The sequence below is a fragment of the Haemaphysalis longicornis genome, unplaced genomic scaffold (assembly GCF_048455015.1).
Source record: "Haemaphysalis longicornis isolate Haplotype H1 unplaced genomic scaffold, Haemaphysalis longicornis Haplotype H1 scaffold_303, whole genome shotgun sequence".
In the NCBI taxonomy this organism is placed as follows: domain Eukaryota; kingdom Metazoa; phylum Arthropoda; class Arachnida; order Ixodida; family Ixodidae; genus Haemaphysalis; species Haemaphysalis longicornis.
The window spans coordinates 102,101-124,171 of record NW_027526337.1 but is presented as its reverse complement, the minus strand read 5'-3'; the positions used below and the strand labels follow the sequence as shown (position 1 = coordinate 124,171).

The window sequence follows — 22,071 nt, the reverse complement described above, 5'->3', positions numbered from 1 at the left end:
AATTTTGAATGTACCTCATACAGCATCATCCCGACTAGAACTAGAAAAAACAAAAGCATACCTTTATATGCAAACTTTCCGTGGTGATAAAATAAGCTGGGGTGTTTGCAGAGGAACAATAACTAATATGCTGTACAGTGTGGCAAGACCTTCGAATTGTTCGCCTTATTTTTTTAGCACGATCAAACTTCCTTCTGCTTTCAGCATCTGCTTTTATTTCATTGTCCAGCGACCTTTGCGACTGACATATTTTTCTGCAGCTCAGGTGGCAGATTTGGAAGTCAACCAAGTGCATTGCATAGACAACACACACAAAAAAAAACCTACAGCCTCCGCTATTCCTAGTAACACCCGCCCGTCGCGACACCTAAAGTTACTTGTCTAAATTATCCTGTGCATGTCCCCGCAACAGAGAGGCAGCTAGGAAATTCCCGTGGAGAAAAATATGCGTTGATCCCCACGCGAAAAAGTTAAAATTGCAAGCTATCTCGGGTCTCTTTTTTGCAACGAGGCAAAGCTCACCACGACTTCGATATCTGGATGCGCGAGACAAGAATAACTATGCGTCACATTATGAGTGACTGGATGAAGTGAAGAGCCAGGTACCAACGCCAAAAGCACGAAGATTAAGACACCGAGAGTGGGACAAGGTGTCCAAAGCCATGATAGAAAAATCAATTCGGACAGTGACTGCGGCTGCGATTGCTCTGGTAAGAGGCTCATTTCATTCATGCAAACTTTGCATAGAGAGATTTAAAATAATTGCGCGCTCACGCAGCGTTTAAAACGTGCCGGGACTGTTTCGTGCTAGTGAGACATATTCTGCGCGCGTGTAATGCGGATGTGAATCGATTAGCACAATCTCAGCCAAATGCAGCGAGAAAAGCGGGGAACATATATGGCAGAGAGGTGTGGCAAAGGGGTGATTTAAAGGGACACTGACGTGATTTGTAAACATTGCGGTATTACTAGCGCAAATTGCAGTCCGGAGTTTCTAGGACATGTTTAGACCACTATGGGTGCGTTTACGCGGATATATTTAGTAGAAAAATCAATTAGAAAATGCTGTCCCCCTCTCTGCATCCTCACCCATTTTCTGTGGCGTTTTCGTGCGACGTCAGGAAAAAATGACTGGGCTTAACTGCACTACTGCACGGCTCGCCAACCTTCCGACAGAGAAAGTCGGACCAGTGTTTAGGCCGGCCGCCGACAGGTCGTCACAATTCGTTCGCTCAGTTGAAACGAAGCCAGGACACGTTTGTGAATGGAAGAATGTGCCTTTCGTTATTTTCTTAGCTTGTACACTGTATCTAGCTCCAAGTCAAGGTTGCTCCACACAAGCGCTGCACAAGCGCACATGCGACGCTTCGCTGACTGGTACGCTAGTAGGAAAATCTAAGGCCATTTGAAGACGGGAGAAGATTCAGCGAAGTCAATATAGGTGCTAAGGAAATAAAATCAACTGATACTTTTACCGTACAGCGTAAAACTAGGGAGCACGAAGCACTTTTTTGCGCTGGGAGAACAAGCAGAGCGGTCAGCAGCACGACCACACATCTGCGAACGCTTTTCCGCCTAAGAAATGCAATTGCTAAACCTGAGATATTGTGGAAATTTGGGGGACGCTTACTGCACGAGCGCTATACAACAAATAGTCACCTAAGCTGCTTGAAATGCGAAAACTAAATAAAAATGTAAACTGGTTATACATTATATACCTTATATGTCCAACATCGGCAGCGCTGGCTCGTGGCTCAGTGGTCTGAGCGCTAGGTATGTAGTTCGGATCCTCGAGGGTGCATCCTTTTTTTTTTTGTAAGTTGATTTCTTCAGTTCCCGCCGATGTTTTCTATACTGAATTTACCATTTTTGGGCCGTAACGTTCAGTGCTCCACGAGCGAGTTCGCAGAACGCGCGCGGACTGACCTGGCGCGCTAGCGACTTCCCGTTGGCGTGCTGTTGACATAAGTATCGACTGCTTGCCGGCAGTGGGCACAGGCCAGAATCAGCAGACCCTTGGCCTCGTGCGAACACGCTTTTTACGACACAGGCATGAGTGAGGCAAGCTCCGAATATGCGGGAAAAGCGCATGGCATTTGAGCGTCTGCAGTGACGCGGCGGGCGTTCATCCCCTGCGTAGGCCTCGGCTAGTGCTTGCTACGATTCCAAGCCGTTCTAGTAGGCTTATCTGAGGCATTTTACAGCCAACTACATGACAGAAGCGCGGTATGGCGATGAGATATCGAGAATGCCCATCCAACGATAACGTCGGATGCCAAGCATGTTGTTTCACAGAACCGAAACCGAAACTTGTTTGAATGCTAATCTTGGACATCGTCCAATCACGTAGGACCTTTACCTGACGTCACTACGGTTAGTTGGTGCAGCCGCCGCCAACTGCACATGATAGTTTTTCTTCTTACCGGATTCATAAAATAAATACAGCCGTATCGCCCGGATAAACGATGAAAAGGCTGTTCATTTGAGCTGATATACCCAGTGCAAGAAAAAACCGGAGCTTGATAAATTCACTTCAATGTCCCTTTAAAGAGCCATGAAGACCAAACACAAGTTTGGTTCATTCAAAAGACGGCCTCGTGAGAATTATACTGACACCAGTTTTAACGCAAACTTCGCTCAAATAAGCTATATAATTAGGGAAAAAGGAAATGGCCATGCGACCCACTCGCTCGTTTCCCGCAACAGAGCCTATGATGTCATACCAGCCTGCTCTGCGATTGGCGGAGGCCGGCAAAAGCAAACGCAAATCAGGCTGAGCTTATAAGCTTGCAGAACGAGCGATTTGTGCTTAAATTTAGGGCTCATTCTTTTTAAAGCAATAAGAATGGTGGGACAAACAGTGAAAGTTACGAAAGCACACGTAAACATAGAAGTACTGATGCGTACTGCTGTTCGTACTGCACGCACTATGCTTGGTTTAGCTGCACAGCACTGCGGGGCTTTGGGGTTGTCTCAGACGACACTGGCCGATTGACTCAAGCAACGGTGTCTTACGTGGCCATATTTGTCGAGCGAGCACTATGTTTCACGAAAGGATTATTTTCTCCCAGAACAAAAACAAGCCAGGTTTAAATACGGTCAAAAACAAACCAAAGGCCGAAAACCGCTTGCTACGGTATGGTGGCGCCATCTAGGTTCAGTAACGTAAACAAACACGCGAACGCCGCCGTAGGATACCTCGAAGCCAGCGCCGCCGTACAGGGTGGAGACACCCTTTGAACGATCCCGTGCCGCCGCAATGGGGTCAACGTGCTCAACGCGTTGTTCTTTTCGTTTCCCACGATTCCCAGCAACACGAAACAGAGAAGATGATTCAAACTTCGCAGTAAACCGCCTTGCGGCGATAATTTTAGCGCGGTTTTGATACAATGACTTGCTTCGGCGACGAGCGAGTGACCCAAAATGGCGGCGCCAGCGTACACGTGTCTCCACCCTGTACTGCGGACGCGTTAATAAAGGCACCCTAGGCTGCAGAGCGGTTGGTTCCTGTGATGTCATTGCAGACCACGAAAACACGCGATTTAGCGGGAAAATCAGAATTTTAACTTAAATTGATTGATGTATCAGTGAATAAAGCATCGTTTTTATCAGGACAAGCGCTGGGGGCACTATAAAAATCTTTCGAATAAAACAAACTTGTATTTTGTCTTCATGGCTCCTTTAAGTGTAGCAGCTAGAGGCTGGTAGGTGTCTCTAGCACGGACGCACGGACGCAGGAATATACTCATCACAGGCTAGAACTTTTGAATGAAACTTTTTGGAGCAGTTTAGGATAGCCAATGTCAGTTTCGTAAGGAACTGCGACTAGAAAAGCCATAGGCGGCTCCACTTAACAGTTGAGACGCAGTTTAAAATCATTTCTGCCTTTTTTGGTAAGAAATGAAACTTATCAAGTCTTGAACCAGAGGTGCAGACGATTGAAACGTCGCAGTCAGTATAGACATCGGAGACACATATGGGCGGCGCCAGTCTTCGTTGCCTACCTTTATCAAATCAAATCAAATCAATTTTATTTTCAACATTACAATGTTGAAGGTCACCCTCGCATAAAAGCTACTATACGCAGCTTGGCGGGGCCAGGGGGTCTAATATAAATTTCGATGGCACACATGAATACAGTGATAATTGAAAAAATAAAAAAAATATAATATACAATCACGTGATACAAGAAGTATATTTTTACAAAAAACATATGTACAACAGCAGCATTGGTTTACAACAAAAGCGGAGAAGACAATGGCAGACAAAACTTTTCCCGCACTTTACGCTTCTTAATTACTAAAGGAATTCAACCCAACAGACCGAAAAAATATGCAAATAAAAAAACTGTACACAACATTTACCAATTGACGTAAGCATCACAAGGGCATGTCGCGTAGACCTCCGTCCTCAAAATTCGACGCTGTTTCTGTTTAACATGAAGGAATGTTATGTGCCAATGTTTGGAAGAAGGAGTTAGTTGAGGGAAATGGAACTAACCACATATCAGGTGTGCGAGTTAAATAATTGTGGAACCGGGTTGTCAGGCAGGATAATCGTTTCAGGAAATGCTGGTAGATAGCATCAGAGAAGTGGAATTGGAAGAGCAAGCGGTAATCATTTAGATGGGGACCACGTTTCCAAAGATCTGAATTATGCTGACGTTCAGGGGGAAAGAGAATGTTGAAATGACAAAGAATCGTCAGAAAAGGGCAAAATTTCTGGACCCAGCGTTTCCACAAGACGACTTGTCTTCAGACAAGCCTCCTTGTTCAAATGATGGCTCCAGCGACCGGCATTTTTTTCTTATACAATTTGTCATAATTGTTTGTTAAAGTCACACAAATTCACATTTTTCATGAGTAACAAAACGCAAATTTTATTTGCTAACGACGACCAACCAAGCAACACGCATTCAATCATCCGTAGACTCTTATTGCTCTTATGCTTGTTCAAAAAAATTCCAGAAATTCAAGGATTTTCAAGGGTCCGCAAAAATTCTCACAACATTAAATATCCAAAAAGAACGTTTTCAAATTCAAGGGTTTTCAAGGACCCGATGACACCGCTTCTGGAACAGAAAAAAAAAACCTATTCGATGCGCTCAGCTGAGTTTACAAGATGGAACCTGTCAAGAATTTGAAACTCTAAGACCAAATGACATAACCAGGCAAATTTGGCCAGGAGGCCTTAAAATGTGTTGCATATCCCGATTGATATCAAATGTGCGACTGCGTATCAAATGTGCCTTATGTGTTTCCTTTCTTTAATGCTGTATCTTTTGTACTTTTGAACTGTATTTTTGTACTGTAATTTTGTATTTGCTGCTATTATTGCTGTACCTTTGTCACTTGTTCTTTTTTCTTCTTTGTTGCCTTGTAATTTTTTTAGCGCTGTGTCATACCTTTCTGCACGCCCCCCCTTATGTAATGCCCTCAGGGCCCTTAAGGTGGAAATAAATGAAATGAAATGAAATGATATGCAACTGGTAACATATGTGCTTTCAATATGTAAACTACATTATAATATTCTTGATTTTTTTAGTATACAAACAGCCTTCAGCTTCTACGATTCCCTTATCATTCTTTTCCTGAAAGGCTATAGTTGAAGACGCAGAATATGGTGGTGTTTCGATGCAAAAGGGGCGCCCGTTATATTGTGTATTAAACTGGCTTTCACACCTTATGTTCGGGACCATGAGCTAAAAATAGCTTATTTAACTTTGAAACGTTTGCCAATGTGTGGTAATACGTGTTACGCAATTATCTGAAGAAAAAAAGAAAACCGGAGACAAATATGCTTCCTTCCAGATACACAGTAATTTTGGTGCATTTATATAGATGAATGGGAGGCTGGTACGCAGGAGATACCAGAAATTGAAACCCTGCAAAAACAAAAAAGCTTAGAAAGAAACAATGTATCTTCTTTTTAGATAGGTCGCGGGTTCGATTCCCGGCCGCGGCGGCCGCTTTTCTGATGGAGGCGAAAAGCATAAACGCCCGTGTGTGCGAGATTTCGGCGCACGTTAAAGATCCCCAGGTGATCGAAATCAATCCGGAGCCCTCCACTACGGCGCGCCTCATCGCCTGCGTTGCGTCGGCGCGTTAAACCCTACAATCAATCAATCAGTCAATCAATCAATCAATCAATCAATCAATCAATCAATCAATCAATCAATCAAATCTTTTTAGATTTCGATCTTATCTTGTCATAGTATCTTTTTACATCCCTTACTTTTTGTGCATGTTTGTGTGTTTGTAGACAAGCTACTTATACCCCTGTCTTTCCTCGGAATAAATAAGTTGTTAGTAGCGCATCTGTCTCGTCGTTCTTCGTTTTTTTTTTCTATCCTGGTTTTTAGCGCTCGTTTTCCTTAAGCAATGCTTCCATACTTTTGTCAAACTTTTCTTCTAGCTTATATGCGGCAACACGGCTCCGGCTATGGGTGAGTAACTGTTTAAATCCCTCCACGCCAAGGGAAAGGAGGCTAGTCATTGGTACTGGAGAGCATGCGCAAAAAAGACCACTGCGGTACTTCCACGTTGGGCTATTATTATGTTAATCAGGTGCCCCAGCAAGAAATTAATGGCTGCAAGTATAAAAATGAAGACGCCCTGTTTCCGAATCTCGGACGACAAAAGAGGGAACCAAAACTAAACAGACAAACGATCGCGCCGTTAGGACGAATATGCGCTACGCAGTGCCGTGAGGAATTACTAGGCTTTTTCAACAAGTCAGTATCTATTGCACGTTTTGATTACTCCTGCTTTTATTTCTGTAAACTAAAATTCACAAGCGTATGCACTGCCGCGTGGGATGTCTTAGAGCCAAACCGTACGCGCCAGGTACTTTCCCAGCGGACGCTGACGAACGTCGACCTAATTAAGCGGGGAGCGTGCAAGCCGGCGGGAACAATTGGACGCCGGGAGGGCGCAGGCCGGCCGGAGTTGAGGTACGTCGGTGGATGACGCAGACGGAAGTTCGCTAGGGGCGCTGTAGTATCGACACACCTCTACGGTTCGGTGGTTCCAGGATGGGGTGTTACCTTGTGCCGCTAGTGCATGCATGGCGGAAGAAAAATGAGGAAATTTTGAATTGTTTGACGAGAGGCATAAGCGAGTTCGAGGACTCGGGCGGGATTACTGGGTAGGAGATATGAACGCCCACAAGGAAGATTTCGATGGATAAACAGATCACAATTTGCTATACATGGATGAGGAAAACCAGCTATAGAAATAGTGAATCGAGAACGCAAGTTGGCCGGACAAAAAAACGGGGTGACCGCGGAAATAAACAGCCCAGCATAGACTGTAGTGCAGTCCTAGAAACCCTACAGTGTGTTGCGACGGTAATTGGAACACTTTAAAATATTTTCTGAGCGAACCACCGCTCTGTTCGCGCTCAAACTTCACACGAAGGTCGCATTTTGTGGTTTATTTTGTTTGACACCGGCAACAACGACGGTACTTACCTGTTTATCCTGAAAAATAAATAAAAACGATTTTCACCTATGGGAAAATGGCGTCTGATTTGACGTGCGAGCCCGAAAACCGTGTTTTCAGATCGTCTGCTAGCTCATTTATAGGTGCATTTTCTGATCGTCTGCTGCACCATTTGGCTCCGTACGTGAATCCCAAACGTGCGTTTCACTCTGCAGGTGGTTCCGTCGTTCCAACATCAACTTGCGCTGGCTCGCACGTCCAAATCAGCTGCCATTTTCCCATAGGCGAAAATCGTTTTTATTTATTGTCAGAATAGACAGGTAAGTACCATAGTTGTTCCCGATATCAAACAAAATAGACCACAAAATGCGACCTTCGTGGCAAGTTTGAGCAGGAACAGAGCGGCGGTTCGATCAGGTAAAATTTTTAAAGTGTCCCAATTATCGTCGCAACACCCTGTATGAAAGGCAGCGTGAGAGGAAGATCGGGGAAAAAGCAATAAACGGCTTAACAAAGGACCACACGCCGTTAGTCTTGCATATTGCAAGCGCAGCCAAGGCAAATTCAGCCGTAAGTACAGAAGGAGCAACTAATTTGAACAACAAACTAAGTGCAGTAACTGATACGGCGGATTATGACATTGAAAAGTAACTGGCTTTACAACAATTATGATAGATGAAGCCAAGCATGTAGACCGATGGAAAGTGAGGGGAAACCGAAAAGCTGGTGCAATAAGGAAGTAATATATGCTTTTGAACAGGAGAAGATTGCGCTGAATAAACCTAGAGTACAAAAAGAGCAGAAATTACATTTGATTAGATCTAGTTGGCCAGCGTTAAATGTTTAGCTTGTTGGTTTGCCATCAAAGCGTACACAAACAGCGCGTACAACGGGATAAAAATACTTACGAGGCGTTCCACTCTGTGAAGGTGAATGCCCAACGAAGTCCTGAATCTACGCTGCCTCCCCATTGCGACGACAGGAGAGAGGCGGCATTTATAATAGAGAACGGCAACTTGTCTTGACGACGGGACAGAGGCCCTGAATGCCTGGAGGAAACTATGCTTGCGAAGCGATTGGAACGGGAAGAGAGTTAGGGCGGTGCGAACGTTGACCTCCGCCCCCTGCAGGAACCGTAGGAAAGTAACAACGTAAGCGCTTGGAATGCCTGCAAACAGAGGCTGGTGCGAAGCGTAGACTCAAACGATTTCGCGCCACATCCGGGACCTGAGTTTGCGTGCACGCAGAAAGAAAACACGCGTAACCTCAGCCAAAACAGCTTCGCTCTAAAAGGCAACACAACTCTGCGTCGGGTCATCTGCACCCATTGTACGCGCTGTTTGCTTACGTTTAAATTGGTGAAATCAATTAAGATATATGGCAAACCCATCAGGAGTGTGCAAAGTGGCACACGCTTATGTAAAGAAAGTGACGTTAGCACGCAGATGCGCGAGCAATCTTAGAGCGAATATTCATAGAATTTCTCGCAATAAATCCCGAGTTCTTGCAAAAAAAAAAAAAAAAAAAAAAACAACATTTGAATGAAATTTATCCGAACGATATTTTTAGTAGCAAAGGTCGGTTGAATATCCTCCAGCGGACACGAGCCCTCTTCTTTTGTAAAGTTATAAGGCTGCATTCAAACCACAGTGCTCACGACTCTCTCGATATCACTGTCAAACCGGCGCTATTTGTTTAACAGGCGAATCAACAGTTTTCAACTTGGACAAGTATTTTGAAGAATACGCAAGAGACTTGGCAAGCGTAGACTACACTAAGGTCGGCTGGGTCGACTGCTGGTACAACACCACCCACATGACACAGCGCCGTGTATACAAGCCGTAAGTATGCGCACGACCTGCGTCATCTCCACAAACAGCGCGGGAGAAAAAACAGCCCTTTCGGTCGCACGTGTATACAGTTCCGCAGCCAGAACTATTTTCGCGGCGGTCGTTTTAGATGGTATAAAACCCCACCGCCAGCGATCCCTGTGACGTTGAGCTGTTAGGTACACCAGCAGTACCCGCCGCGGTGCTCAGTGGCTAAGGCGTTGGGCTGCTGAGCACGAGGACGTGGGTTCGACTCCCGGCTGCGGCGGCCGCTTTTCTGATGGAGGCGAAAAGCAAAAACGCCCGTGCGTACGAGATTTCGGCGCACGCTAAAGATCCCCAGGTGGTCAGAATTAATCCGTAGCCCTCAACTACGGGGCGCCTCATCGCCTGCGCTGCGTCGGCGCGTTAAACCCTACAATCAATCAACACAACAGCAGTAGACGAAGTAAATGAGTAGCATGGCACTTGCAGGCTTTCCCGCATGTTGCAGTCGGAGCTGTTCTGATGCGATCTGCTTTAAGCAGGAGAAGACAAGTAAATCAATGGAGAGATAAAATAAGAAATTCAGGGGCAAATATTGGATTCGGACACCAGAGGTAGACATAAGTAAAATTAGGCCGTGTCGAGAGTGCCGTACGACGGAGCAATAAGCGCTCCACTAAAGTAAAGTCCACGGGCGTTTCGCAAAAAAAAAAAAAAAAAAAAAAGCTCCGCATTTGGCACTGCTTCGCTATCCCTTCGGTAACGTAACGTAACGTAACGTAACGACACGTAACGCAACCTAACATTACCAAACGAATACAAAACAATAGTTTACAACAGCGAAAACTAAGCTAACCAGTAAAAATTATAACTTAAAACGAGGGTGTCAAAAAGGAATGGAGGTACGACCGCTACAACCATCTCCTTGATATGATGAGATGAAGCTAAGCCTAAACCTCCACACCACTACGGCAGATCCTCCGCCCTGTGCCAGCCTAGTGTCAAAAATTCGAATGTCGTCGTACGGTACTGCACGCATGGCTGCAGCGCTGAGCTGCAGCGCCAGGGAAAAAACACTCTGGACACCAGGATAAAACTATGATGGTGATTATTATGATGATGATAGTGGCAGCGGTAGTGGTGGTGGTGGTGATTAGTGTTTGTTGTAAACGTTGGTTGGGCCCCGGTGCTGTGATCTCGATGAGCAGGGTGTTGTGATCACCATTGGACGAATTCTGTGTGTTTGCACACCGAGGTCTCACAAATTGCCCGCAGAATGGGCGATTAGGATTCGTGCTCTTGACGAAGTCGCCTACCTGCACGTGTGTTCCGTGGTGCCGTTCATGATTGCGTATACCCTGCTTCTTGCACGGCGCAGGGAGCGCAGGAGGACAACTTCGGTGTGGCCTCATGTCACGTGCGCAGCACTGGTGTCCAGCCATCACATGCAAGAGTTTCCTTTTGGTTCGCATTTTAATGTCTTCTTTATTGCCTATTACGTCCAGATTACGTACGCTACGGGAAATGTCGAAAATCTTGTGAAGAAGAGATCATGATATCTGCCTGTGAATAGTACTGCGAGTCATTTGATTTTTGAGTATTTGATTTTTATTTCTTGGCAAAACCAGGGGATGCTGAGACTAAAGGCGGACGTGGCCTCACAGGGGCCTCAGCCATCCGATTTACAGCGTACATAACAGCACGTCTGTTCACAAATTTAAGCATAATAGCATAATCGTAATAGAGAGATAGCACAAAGCAAAGTCATTACTACATTTCCTATGTGTTATACAAAGCATAGGTCTTAAATTCACAGAAGGATAACAGTGTACGCATAAACGCAGTAATTCGCACGCACGAAGTTTCATCAGTTACACTACTATGTCACAATTACGTATGGCTGTATCTTTGTAATTGCTTTTAATTTCTACCTTTAGGGGAACATGTACACCTATATTTCAAACCCTTAATTATATATCAGTATTGCAAGCGTCTTGCTTAAGTAACACTTCTTTGACCTGTTTTTTAAACGTAAGTTCACAGGCATCGAAGTTTAATTTTTCTCCCAATTTATTTAATATTCATGACTGGTACAGGATTGCTCACCATCATCATCATAATAATCATCATCATCAGCAGCATCCTACACAGGGTCACTGCAGGACGAAGGCCTCTCCCATTGACCTCCAACCGATCCTGTCCTGCGCTGCTCGAGTCCACAGTTTACCCCCCAAATTCCATCTCCCCACCGGGTTAATGGCCTTCCCCTTCTCTAAAACCTTCCTTGGTATCCACCCTGTTACCCTGGTTGTCCATCGGTTGTTGGTTTGTCGCACTACATGGCCAGCCCAAGTCCACTTCTTGTTCTTTACTTGAACTATACTTGAAGTATACTTGAACTTGAAGTATAATTGAAGTATACTTGAACTATACTTAAACTTTACTTGAAGCCCAGCTTGTTCTCTCATCCAGGTAGCTCGATGTGTCCCTGAGTGTTATTCCTAACATTATTCGTTCCGTGGACCGTTGTTGCCGGTCTAGGTTTGCTTTCCAATTGTGTAGTAAGGTGCCAAGTTTCAGCTCCGTACATCATCACCAGCAGTATGCATTGGTTATAGATTTTTCTTTTGAGTGATAGAGGTAGCTTACGTTAAAATTTTGGTCGGTCACCCCGTCTTTATGTTACTCGACTCAGCCACCCCTCCAAAAAAATTACGCCCACCTCCCCTCGCGGGAACCCTGGTGTGATGCGACGCTGAGGGGGGTTCAAGCGCAAGCGGAGAGCAACCGTCGACCGAAAGGCCGCCGGAGAGCGGTACACCGGTTATATGCGCAGCGCGCCCGAAGGAGAGGAGACTGCGGAGAGAGAGAGTACTGCACATGCGCAGCACCGCCCACCGGCGGAGTGAGAGCGCGCTGGGCCGCACACCCGCAGATGTTGAGAGAGAGTGAATTCGCTCTCACCTGGGCACGCGCCGGCGCCAGTGCGTCTGCCGCGGCTATGACGCAACACAATCTAACACAATCCACTTTAATCCAATACAACCCAATCCAAGCCAAGCCAATCGGATCCAATCCAATGCCCCATTGCGAGAGAGTGTTCCCTATCGGAGAGGAGAGGGAGTGAGCGGAGGAGAGTGCGGACGCCGACGACGACGGACGCACGCAGGAAGGACAGGGCCGCCGACAAGAGATGCTCTCAGCGTCGCATCTAAAACCATTGAAGAACACTTGAGCAGGGAGTATACTCGGTGTCCCAGCTATCATGCACCAAGAATAAAAAAAAAAGGCAATGGCGTTACTCGAAAGAATAAAAAAAAAGGCAATGGCGTTACTCGAAAAAAAAAAACCTAGTGCATAATGTTTTCTGTACTGTGGAGAAGCGGACAGTAATTTTTCACTACTGTGACTTAATTAATTGATTGTAATTAATTATATAACTTGAGAACTACTGTCCTGCTCATGAAATTGTCACTGAGACACTTGTAGGTACGCACAAGAGGCATGTAACTGCGGTATTTTCAGCGATGAACTAATTCCGTACTCATTTATTCTGACTGAAAGAGTTTTATTCTGGGAGAGTGTTCGTGACAGGTTCGGCAGAGTACTATCGTCTTCAGACGACATTCGCGGCAAAGCAAGGTGATACGCGGCCAATTCAATCTTTTTGTTTTCTTGTTCTCCCGTCATATGGCTGGCTTCCACTTCTTTTATGAACGCGGACACCACGGAAAATCCCGAGGGTAACAGTTTTGGTGCAAAATACGCGTGCGTGTGTTCATACGTTTGTGTGTGCTTGCATGTTTCGTCATAGTTTTCGTTATCTGTGCACGCGTTGCTAAATGCAAGACCAAATGTGTACTTCATTTTTAATTCAAAGTGTGCTCTCCTGCCCAGTTAGCCAATATCGTAAACGTTTGGCTAGCTTTGTTTTGTTGCCGCAACCATGACCGTCGGTAAAAGCACATGATCTTGAATCGATCGTTAACAGCTGGAGTTGGCGAGAGCTTTTTCTTACTGCTGTGGTCGAAAAACGATGCGTTATTTGCACTTGTTTCACATCAAGCTGAACATTTCAGCGAAATTTCAGCCCAGAAAATAGTGCACACCCATGAATTATCCCTGCTCTCTTGCCCAATGTTGTGAACTGCCAGCTTAATCCTAACAGAATTAGCGGGATGCGTACGTTCAAAATTTTATCGCCGCAAGAATACTGCGGCCCACTTCTCCCACCTTCAAAACTTGTTTTTATGTTCCCCTTTATCCCTGACATACAACGATAGCAGAGAAAGTGCGCCTCGAACTATGTCGGTAGCAACAAATTTAATTTGACTTGGCACCAAACCCCTGTACACGAAACATTCCCGTGCGTCTATGAAACAGGTACAATTTTGCGAATATGCTTTCTTCGCCCAGTAAGCGATAAAAAAAGAAACGGCACATGGCCTCAAAACGTAGGTTCCCACTTCGCACATTCAAAGTCCGCGTGACAGTCGCCATTCGGACCGAATAATCATGTGCAAAATAATCCTTCACAGGTACAAGGTAACCCTTCAGGTCGGCCGGTTCGAAATGACACCGGGCGCTACTACCTTGCAGCAGCCGAGCGTCGTCTACAGGCACAAGTACGTCAACAAGCAGAAAACGGAGATCACGGCCTGGATAGACAAAGAAGTCGAGCGGGAGGAGGTCAACGAGGTGACCACCACCAAAGGGTTCGAATGCAACATAACCATGAGCCTGACCGCGACCATCAAGGGCGTCGTCGACATAGGTGGAGGCGTGTCCGTCAACATGCTGCTCCACAAGACCAGGACCGAGACGACGGCCACGGAGAAGACCATCAAAATTGTGATGAAGGTGACAGTACCGCCGATGACCGAGGTCACCGTAGAGTGGCACATGAGCGACGTCAAAAGGGTTGGTTCAAGTTTTTCCATACTTTTAACGAACATACTCGAGCACTATCTGCAGTTAAATATGTGAAATTTCCATCTTTCTGCGTGTGTACAGGAAAGAAGGCGGATAAACGTGCGTTACTTCCCCCATACACATTTCGGATATTACAGAATTGTTTGAAATGTGTGGGCTAAAACCTACTGCAAAGGGCGACTTTTCGAATTTCACCAATTAAGTGCGGAGTACCTTAGGACCACCCAATGTCCGTCCGCGTCCGTGCGCATAGCATTTGCAATCGCAAAAAAAAAAAAAATCACACAGGCGCCGGCAGGATTCGACCCTGTGTCTGGTAGACCCGACAGAGCTAGTGCAGTCATCCTACTCCTACCCATTGAGCTACGACCGTTTTTTTTTTCTTTATTACCTTTTTGACTTGGGCTACGACCGTGAGTCGGTACCCGAGAGTCAAACGGCATATTCCCTCGCCTGTAACGGTGCGGAATACCTTAGGACCTCCCAATGTCCGTCCTCGTCCATGCGTGCGCACACCACCATCAAGCGAAAATCAAGCGAAATTCGATTTGAGCCGCGAGTTGCAGTTTCATTTAGGGAATAATCAAGGTGCAACTCACGGCTCAAATCGAATGACGGTAGGGGCGCAAATGGGATGTCACTCGGGGCGGAACCTGGATGTCATTTTGAGTCCCCGTACTCCGCACCCTCGCCATCATCAACGGAGTGTAGATGCTGCCATTTTTGTCTATATTTTAGCGGTTTACTAACCGTATCTTTTTCCCTCTGATGCTTGTTGTGGTCTTTATAATATTTATCTAATTCAAAATACTGCAGGCCAAAATGGTCTTAACCGGGGGGGGGGGGGGGCAGGGGGGCAAGTGAAGAATACATAGATCATTGGTCGGTATCACCAACAAACAAACAAACGCAACACTATCTGTAAAACAACGTAAGGCAAAACAGCACATGGAAATTATGAGTCACGAAGCCGAACTGAATGTAACATCAATCATACCCACACTGATATGAAACTAGATATCAAGCACTGAATTACGTCAATACTATCGGTTCAACAAGACAAGTGTTGCTCCAATGCTCTAACAAAATTGTCAGCTGCTAGAATTGACTCGGGAAGTAAATTCCAGTCTCCTATGTTACGTGGAAAAAAGCTGTTTTGAAAAGAACAAGTCCCTGCGGAAATAGGCTGTAAAGCGTGTTCTCGGGTGTGAAGCGTTCTTCTCGTGGTTAGTGGCTTAAGGATGCAGGTATAGGTAGCGAAACTTTTTTATACAGTATATTGTGAAGAGCAATAGACGGGTTAGTCTCCTTCTGGTGGAGGTATTATTGTCGGTGGTGAGCTGGGTGGGCGAGTCCTATTATCTGGGTTAGACCGTTGATACGTGCGGTATACCACGCGAGCAACTAAAGTGCACTATTCGGGTAACGCTACTAGTTACACACAGTTCGCGCAGACGTACCGAAATCCTGTTCTCGCCGTTTCTTTACATGGGGTAAATAGTAGCAGCGACAGCACGCTGGAACGATTCACACCACAACGGCTGGGTCATCAACATCGGAGATGACTTGGCATCGCGCATGTATCGAATCACAGGTAATTGTATAGCGCACTGAGGGCTTCTAGCAATATTTATGTAGTACACAGCGGGTCTCAAAGGGGTGGCCGTATTTGTAATGGGTGTCGTCGCACAATTTATAGGCAAGCTGTTGCTGAATTAGCGTGTTGAACCCCTTGTGAGAAAAGGACAATAAAATGGTTATTAATTACGTAAAGGAAAATGGGACCAGAGCGCAGTTGAATTCTTGGTATCGTGGCGCAGTGAATTTGCTTTACGCAGTCACAACGCATGCAGCACTGTTAAATATACGAAGTTTGAAGCAAACATTAATCGCGTGGTCATCATTAATGACGATACTACTATGTAATGCTTATAATCTGCAACCGTGTCCACTGCGCGAAGAAAACTGCGCGGGAAATTGAGTACGGTGCTAGGCTAGGCTTTCGAGCAGTCGGCGATAAGAGAAAGCGTTGTGCGTAGAAAGACCCCTGCCGCATGGTTCGTTTACTGCAGGTCGATGAAAGAATAAACTAAGAGTATAAGATCATTGAGTCGGTTGGTGCAGGCACCTGATCGTCCGAACGTCAATGGCGAACCACAAGCGATCCCACACAGAGCACGACGCTACGAAGGGCTTCCTCAAGGGCTTCCCGAGCCTTCTCGTTTTGAAGAGAAGGCTCGGGAAGAGAAGGGCTTCCCGAGCCTTCTCGTTTTGAAGAGAAGGCACGGCAAAGCCCAGATTCCCTGCATACATACATATATAGAGCAACCATAGGCATGCCGTCACCGTCCCGACATGTATCAGCCACTCCGTGACACGGCACATGAACACTTCTGGGATGCCTCCCCTTTGCTCAAAGCGCTGCCAGCACGGCTGGCATGACTCTGACACATAGTTCCGCTGTCTTTCATGCGTTCGGCTTGTACGCTGGCTTCAACTTCCTCGCCGCTTGTCTCCAAGCTTTTCCGGAACTTGACCGCCGGTAGGAAAAGCGTCACCCCGGTGGTGAGGAGCACGAAGACGGCTCCGGACGTTGTAAGGCTTTAGGCGACCGACATATACAACGTCCCTTTATCGGCGACTAGAGGACGCCTAAAGAATCCGTACAGAAACCTTGTAGCGTCTGTGACCTAGCGCAGTATACGGTAGCAGCCGGTGCAGCAGGAAAAGGTTTCTTCCACAGCTCTGGTTGCCGACAGGCAGACCACAAAACGACGAGGTCAATAGATAAGCCGACGCTGCGGTGGCGACAATCACACGGCGTTTTTTGGTGGGTTTGGGACGTTGACGGTTTATCTTGAGCGACCTGACGTGCGAGTTTCGCCCGTGTGGTAGCGTCATTGGCATAATCTGTAGTAGCAGATGACGGTAACAAAGTGTATACCGGCAAAGTGGTTTAGCGACCGTGTATAGGAGATATAGAAGCGATGAGAGAGAGAGAGAGAGAGAGAGAGAGAGAGAGAGAGAGAGAGAGAGAGAGAGAGAGAGAGAGAGAGAGAGAGAGAGAGAGAGAGAGAGAGAGAGAGAGAGAGAGAGAGAGAGAGAGGCTGGCTCTTTAATGTGAACTGGTGAAGTAAACCCTGCTAGTGACAGTGACAGGGCTTGCTACACCAGATGGGGCGGTGACTACAGTGATGAGTGGTGAACTTTGGACACTACAAGTACATGAGCGAAAGGGAAAACAAGAACCATCAAAAACGAGAAACAAGGAATAGCTGCTAGCAAAGTCCGGTCAGAAACGAAATTTGGAAAAGGAATCGTTAAGGTAAACTATGAACCCAAATACAAAGTAAACGGTGCAAAAAAAAAAAAAAAGAACAGCAAACCAAGAAAAAGAAAAATATAACCCCACAGCGCGAACGAGTACGTATCTTGAGACACTTGCATTGTTTACAGTCTAACGAGATTTTAGATTAAAGGGTCCCGTAGTAAGCCAATTCGTTGGAGGGTGGTAGGTACTGGAAAGTTTGTGTGGGGTGGAGCAAGCTTAAGCTAAGGATGTCGTTAACTTCGGATGAAAAGAAGCGATCTCGGTTGTTGAAGTTTCCCGGGAGCGCCGTGCTGCAAATAGACGTGACGCAGGAAAAAAATCAGCGATGTCGGTGGCACAACTTGTTGGAAGGAAACCAGCGATGACGAAAGGTGTTGCATAACTGTATCAACCGCAATCTACTTCTCCGATGTAGATTTGGGGAAAGGGCCAACTCAAGCAAGCCGACGCCGACCCGATAAAACGGTTCAGTCGGAACGTCTAACGGTTCAAGACCACCAGCTGGGAGGACGGGTGGGATACTCCGCCGTTTGCAAGAATCACTTGCGCTGACGTGTCGCCGAGCTGGTTGGCAGGCACCGGGCGAGTAAAAGGTACGTCGTGGGCGGTCGCAGGTGCGCGTCAACCGAGTAGGCCCACTGTTGTCCCATTGGGACCAAATGGAGCCGGTGTAGCATCGAGAACAGCATGTGCTCGGGCGTGAGCAGTACCAGGTCCAGCCCGCTTATAACGAACACAACGGGAAACCGAAATCACTTCGTTATATATGCTTTTCGCTATATCTGGACAGAAGATCTATGTATGCTAATGGTAACGGGAAACGAATATTTGTTCGCTATAGCCGCTATTTCGTTAAAAACGGGTTCTCAACAAGTGGGCTATACTGTACCGTCAGAGCGGAAGTTGCGGCGGTACAGCACACCATCCTGTAGCAAGAAGGCGTGCAGCGCGGGGTCGGGAGTAGCCGAGTCAATACTTTCAATTATGGCTCTCAAGGAAGGGTCGCGGTATTGTTCATCACCTATTCGCAGTAGGTCAGATATTACAAGAATGCACGTTTCGCAGTCCCGCGCAGACAGTCCAGGTGAGTAGACGGAATTGCGAGAGAGGAAATCCGCTTCTTGGTGCGAACGACAAGACTTGTATACATATAGGTGACTGAGAAAGTGTAGTCTCGGAGGCTCAACGCCCGGCGGACAAGTCGTCCCGTTAGTCTTCATATGAGCAGAGCAAGCACAGAGGGCGTGCGTGGTGATCCGTCACAACGGAAGAAGGCCGGCCACAGAGGTAGGAGAGTTTGGCGGGGAAAACACGTATGCACCGTCAGGAAGAGGAAGACACGGTTTCAACGGCGCGCAGGTGCCAGAGCGGTAACCGAGTGTGGCCATGGGAAAGGAATCGTGGCTCGCGGTCAGTTTCAACCACGGCAGCGTGAGAATAAGAAGGCTTAAGGCGGATTAGTTTCGCCCATAAATCAATCGAGGCAAATGGGAGACGAAAAAGTTGATCGCGAAAATTAGGTCGTATGGGCAGTGGTCCGACACAGTGACAAGTGCAACAGTTTGCTGGCCAGCAATGGCGAGGCGGGCGGCATACAGTAGTACCACAATTGAAGGCGTACCTCCAGCAGCGACACTCACAGCATAAGATGGCGCCGGGTAAGTACTTTTCGAGGACGACGGTGCAGTGCACCACTCCTATCAGAAATTTGCTCGCCAGCTGTCAATGAGGGCGCGCTGTCTAAGTGAACTTCGAGTAAGCTGCACTCAGACGGCTCGACAGATTATTTCGCGCATAGGTCAAAACTGCAACGCACCTCCGGGAGTTGAATTCTTAAACTTTACAAGAAAAAACGTCCATGTGGGTCGGCGACTGGGAATGGCGAGGTTGGGCGAGCGGGACTGGAGGCGCTGTGGCGATGGCGGACGGCTGAATCAGGGCATGTAGGCGGGGGAGTCAGCGTATTGCGACGTACTGGTTTTCTGAACGTTATTAAGCCACGGAAGGGTCGCCGAAGCGATTATACGCGTCCCTGGCATGCGGTGTGCAGTTAAGACAGCGGTTGTCTTTTCTCGCCACTGCTCTCACTTGTTGAGAAGGACGCTGTGGTGTTCGGAAGGACGCAATATAGACTTGAGTCGGCTTGTCGTATTTGATATTTAGCCAGCGCTCTGGCCTCCCGCGCTGCACGATTCCGCGTTACTCACGTTGACCATGACTTTCTTCGAAAGCAGCAGAAAATCCGCTCGTCTTACCTGATCCGCGGTTGCCTCTATAGCTCTAATTGCGAACCAAACGAAAAGGTTTGCGCCACTTGAGCTACTGTACTGGCCGCAATTGGTGAGCCCCTATCGACGTTGTGGGAGAACGCATTTAGAAGAGCTTAGAGTTTGCTTACGGTTATCCTTTCGAGAACAGCTGTGTTGCGAGCTCTTCGTGCTTCTATAAGTGAAACACACGGCAGCGAGACAGCCAACCAGACTACTTATGGCGAAATGGGCGTGCGGACGGAAGCAGACCGTGGTCAAGCTTTGGTCATTTCATCTTTGTGCCCCTGCCGCTTAGCACCGCGTTTTCCTACCGTATATGGATACTCGGTACCATGCACAAAGAATGCGGCCCCGTTGGGGAGCTCTGAACGTATGTCTCCTGTATGCGTTGTTACATAACTCGAGCGTGCGAGCTCCTCCCGCGAATCTCGGTCCGCTGAAACGTTGATTGTTATGGCCACTTTTTCTTCAAGTCGTTTACGGCTTGAATACAGGCGACGCTTTCGTAGCAAGCTCTTCCTTCCCACTGACGTTGTTTGTGTGTTTACGCAGACGTACAAGTGGACCATGGAGATGATCGCGTCTGGCTACTGCGCCGTCTGGTTCAACCGGAAGGTGGACAATGAACACCTGCACTTCGTACCGCTCAAGGATCTCGTCCATTGGAAGAAAGGGCCCCTCGTCCTTTTAAAAAATGGTAAAGTGCAGTACATGACCCAAGGCGAAATGGTTTTGACGTCTGTCATGGAGAACAACGTCTATGTCACCGAGACGAAGATTATCAAGGGAGGACGAGGGAAGCGAACGACGACGTGCCGGTTGACGACCCCGCGTCCCCCCGGAGGGTAAATTGACTCGCTAAGTCGCAGCACGTGCCGCAAATGCCTTGGAAATAAAACTCCCGGTTATTTTGTCCCACGCCCCATGTTGTTATTCGCATTTGTAATTGTTACGAATGAAGTGTACACCCGGATTCTCAACTGAAGTCGTAGGAACATTTAAGCTGGACGTAAACATTGCGTATTCATTATGTCAAGTGAAAGCACCAAATATTTGCCGCAAATTTACCCGGAAAATTTCCCTGCATTTTTTTTGTTGTTGTTTCGCAAAAATAAAAAAAGCGCATTTAAAGTCCTGTTCCACTTACAAGGTCACCCTGGCTGATTCTCTGCAGCAGACAGCGAAGATACGACCTCAAGTTGGTATAGTATTAAAAGACTGCTAGCACGCTTATTCAGCACTAATACTGCGTAAAATCCATACGTTAATCAAGAGAAAGCAAGCAACCCAAGGTTTCAAGGCTCAGATACCATGAAACAATAGATTGCAAACGAGTGTGACCGCATTGCAATATCGCTGATAAACTTAATGCTTCGATCGGAGTTTCTTTTCAGTAATCGCGCTGGTGTGTGAACCCCCTCTTTACTGTGGCCACTCACACAAACTCCTACACAGAAAATTTTTTGTGTACAAAGAACTTTCGAGCCGAAACCAAATCAAGTCAAGTTTTGTCAGCTTTTGTGACAGTTGAGACGTCTATACTTGTGTACTGTGAGTCAGAAACCAGTGCCCGGCAAAAATGTCAAAGGACTTTTTACGTCCGTAAGAAGGGAACAAGGAGCAACTGTCTACACGTCACTGCAGCTGGACATCCTTACAGCTGACACGTGAACTCGCTACAGCTAAGGAACGTTTTCAACAATACTCGGAATCGTTCAAAGGCCAAACAATATGACAGCCTAATACGAAAAAAAGTGAAAAGCGGAAGGGCTCGAAAACATCTGCACTTTGGTATACGAGGCAGATATGTAAAATACGCAATGCCTTGACCCTCCATGTGGGTGCTGTGACGGGATTAGTCGGGAGGCGGCGGTTAGCCTATCCCTTCGACGTTTGTCAGAGGGGTCTACGACGGTAAGGAAGCTGCAAGTAGCCCAGTGGTCTCTGCCCGGGCCCTTCGACAAACTACGCGGCGTATAGAAGAAAAGCAAATGACGAGCATGAAAACAAAATGAAACGGAAAGTCAGGCAACACTGTAGGCGAGAGGCTACTTGTTTGTATTTTATCGGAAAATAACACTTAAGGCAGTTTTTGTAAATTCTTGATTGAAATACAGATTCATATTTGCGCAGGGTTAACAAAACAGAGAAGAAACATCGTAAGGTATTTTCTCTCTTGGATGAAAATGTCGAGTGGCTGTCATTTAGTGCCACTATGTGCTTTTATTTAGTACTTCTTTGCAATAAACACTTTGTCTTGTGGGCCTCCATCATTGTAACCA

At 46.7% G+C, this 22,071-nt stretch overlaps 1 protein-coding gene across 1 annotated transcript; it reads left to right on the top strand.

The window, feature by feature from the left end:
- The first annotated feature begins 236 nt into the window (after positions 1 to 236).
- LOC144177763 (uncharacterized) lies at positions 237 to 20,666 on the top strand. Its single transcript, XM_077705334.1, has 5 exons — positions 237 to 710; positions 6,415 to 6,445; positions 9,145 to 9,283; positions 13,795 to 14,176; positions 20,342 to 20,666. The coding sequence occupies exons 1-5, from the start codon at positions 663 to 665 to the stop codon at positions 20,636 to 20,638; spliced, it is 897 nt and encodes a 298-aa protein (XP_077561460.1). The 5' UTR covers positions 237 to 662; the 3' UTR covers positions 20,639 to 20,666.
- Positions 20,667 to 22,071: the final 1,405 nt, after the last annotated feature.

Bases quoted from the DNA above. Each gene is read 5' to 3' on its own strand.
- LOC144177763 (XM_077705334.1), top strand. From the start codon at position 663: ATGATAGAAAAATCAATTCGGACAGTGACTGCGGCTGCGATTGCTCTG. The intron at 6,446-9,144 runs GTGAGTAACTGT...TTTGTTTAACAG, and splicing joins CAACACGGCTCCGGCTATGG to GCGAATCAACAGTTTTCAAC. The intron at 14,177-20,341 runs GTTGGTTCAAGT...GTGTTTACGCAG, and splicing joins ACATGAGCGACGTCAAAAGG to ACGTACAAGTGGACCATGGA.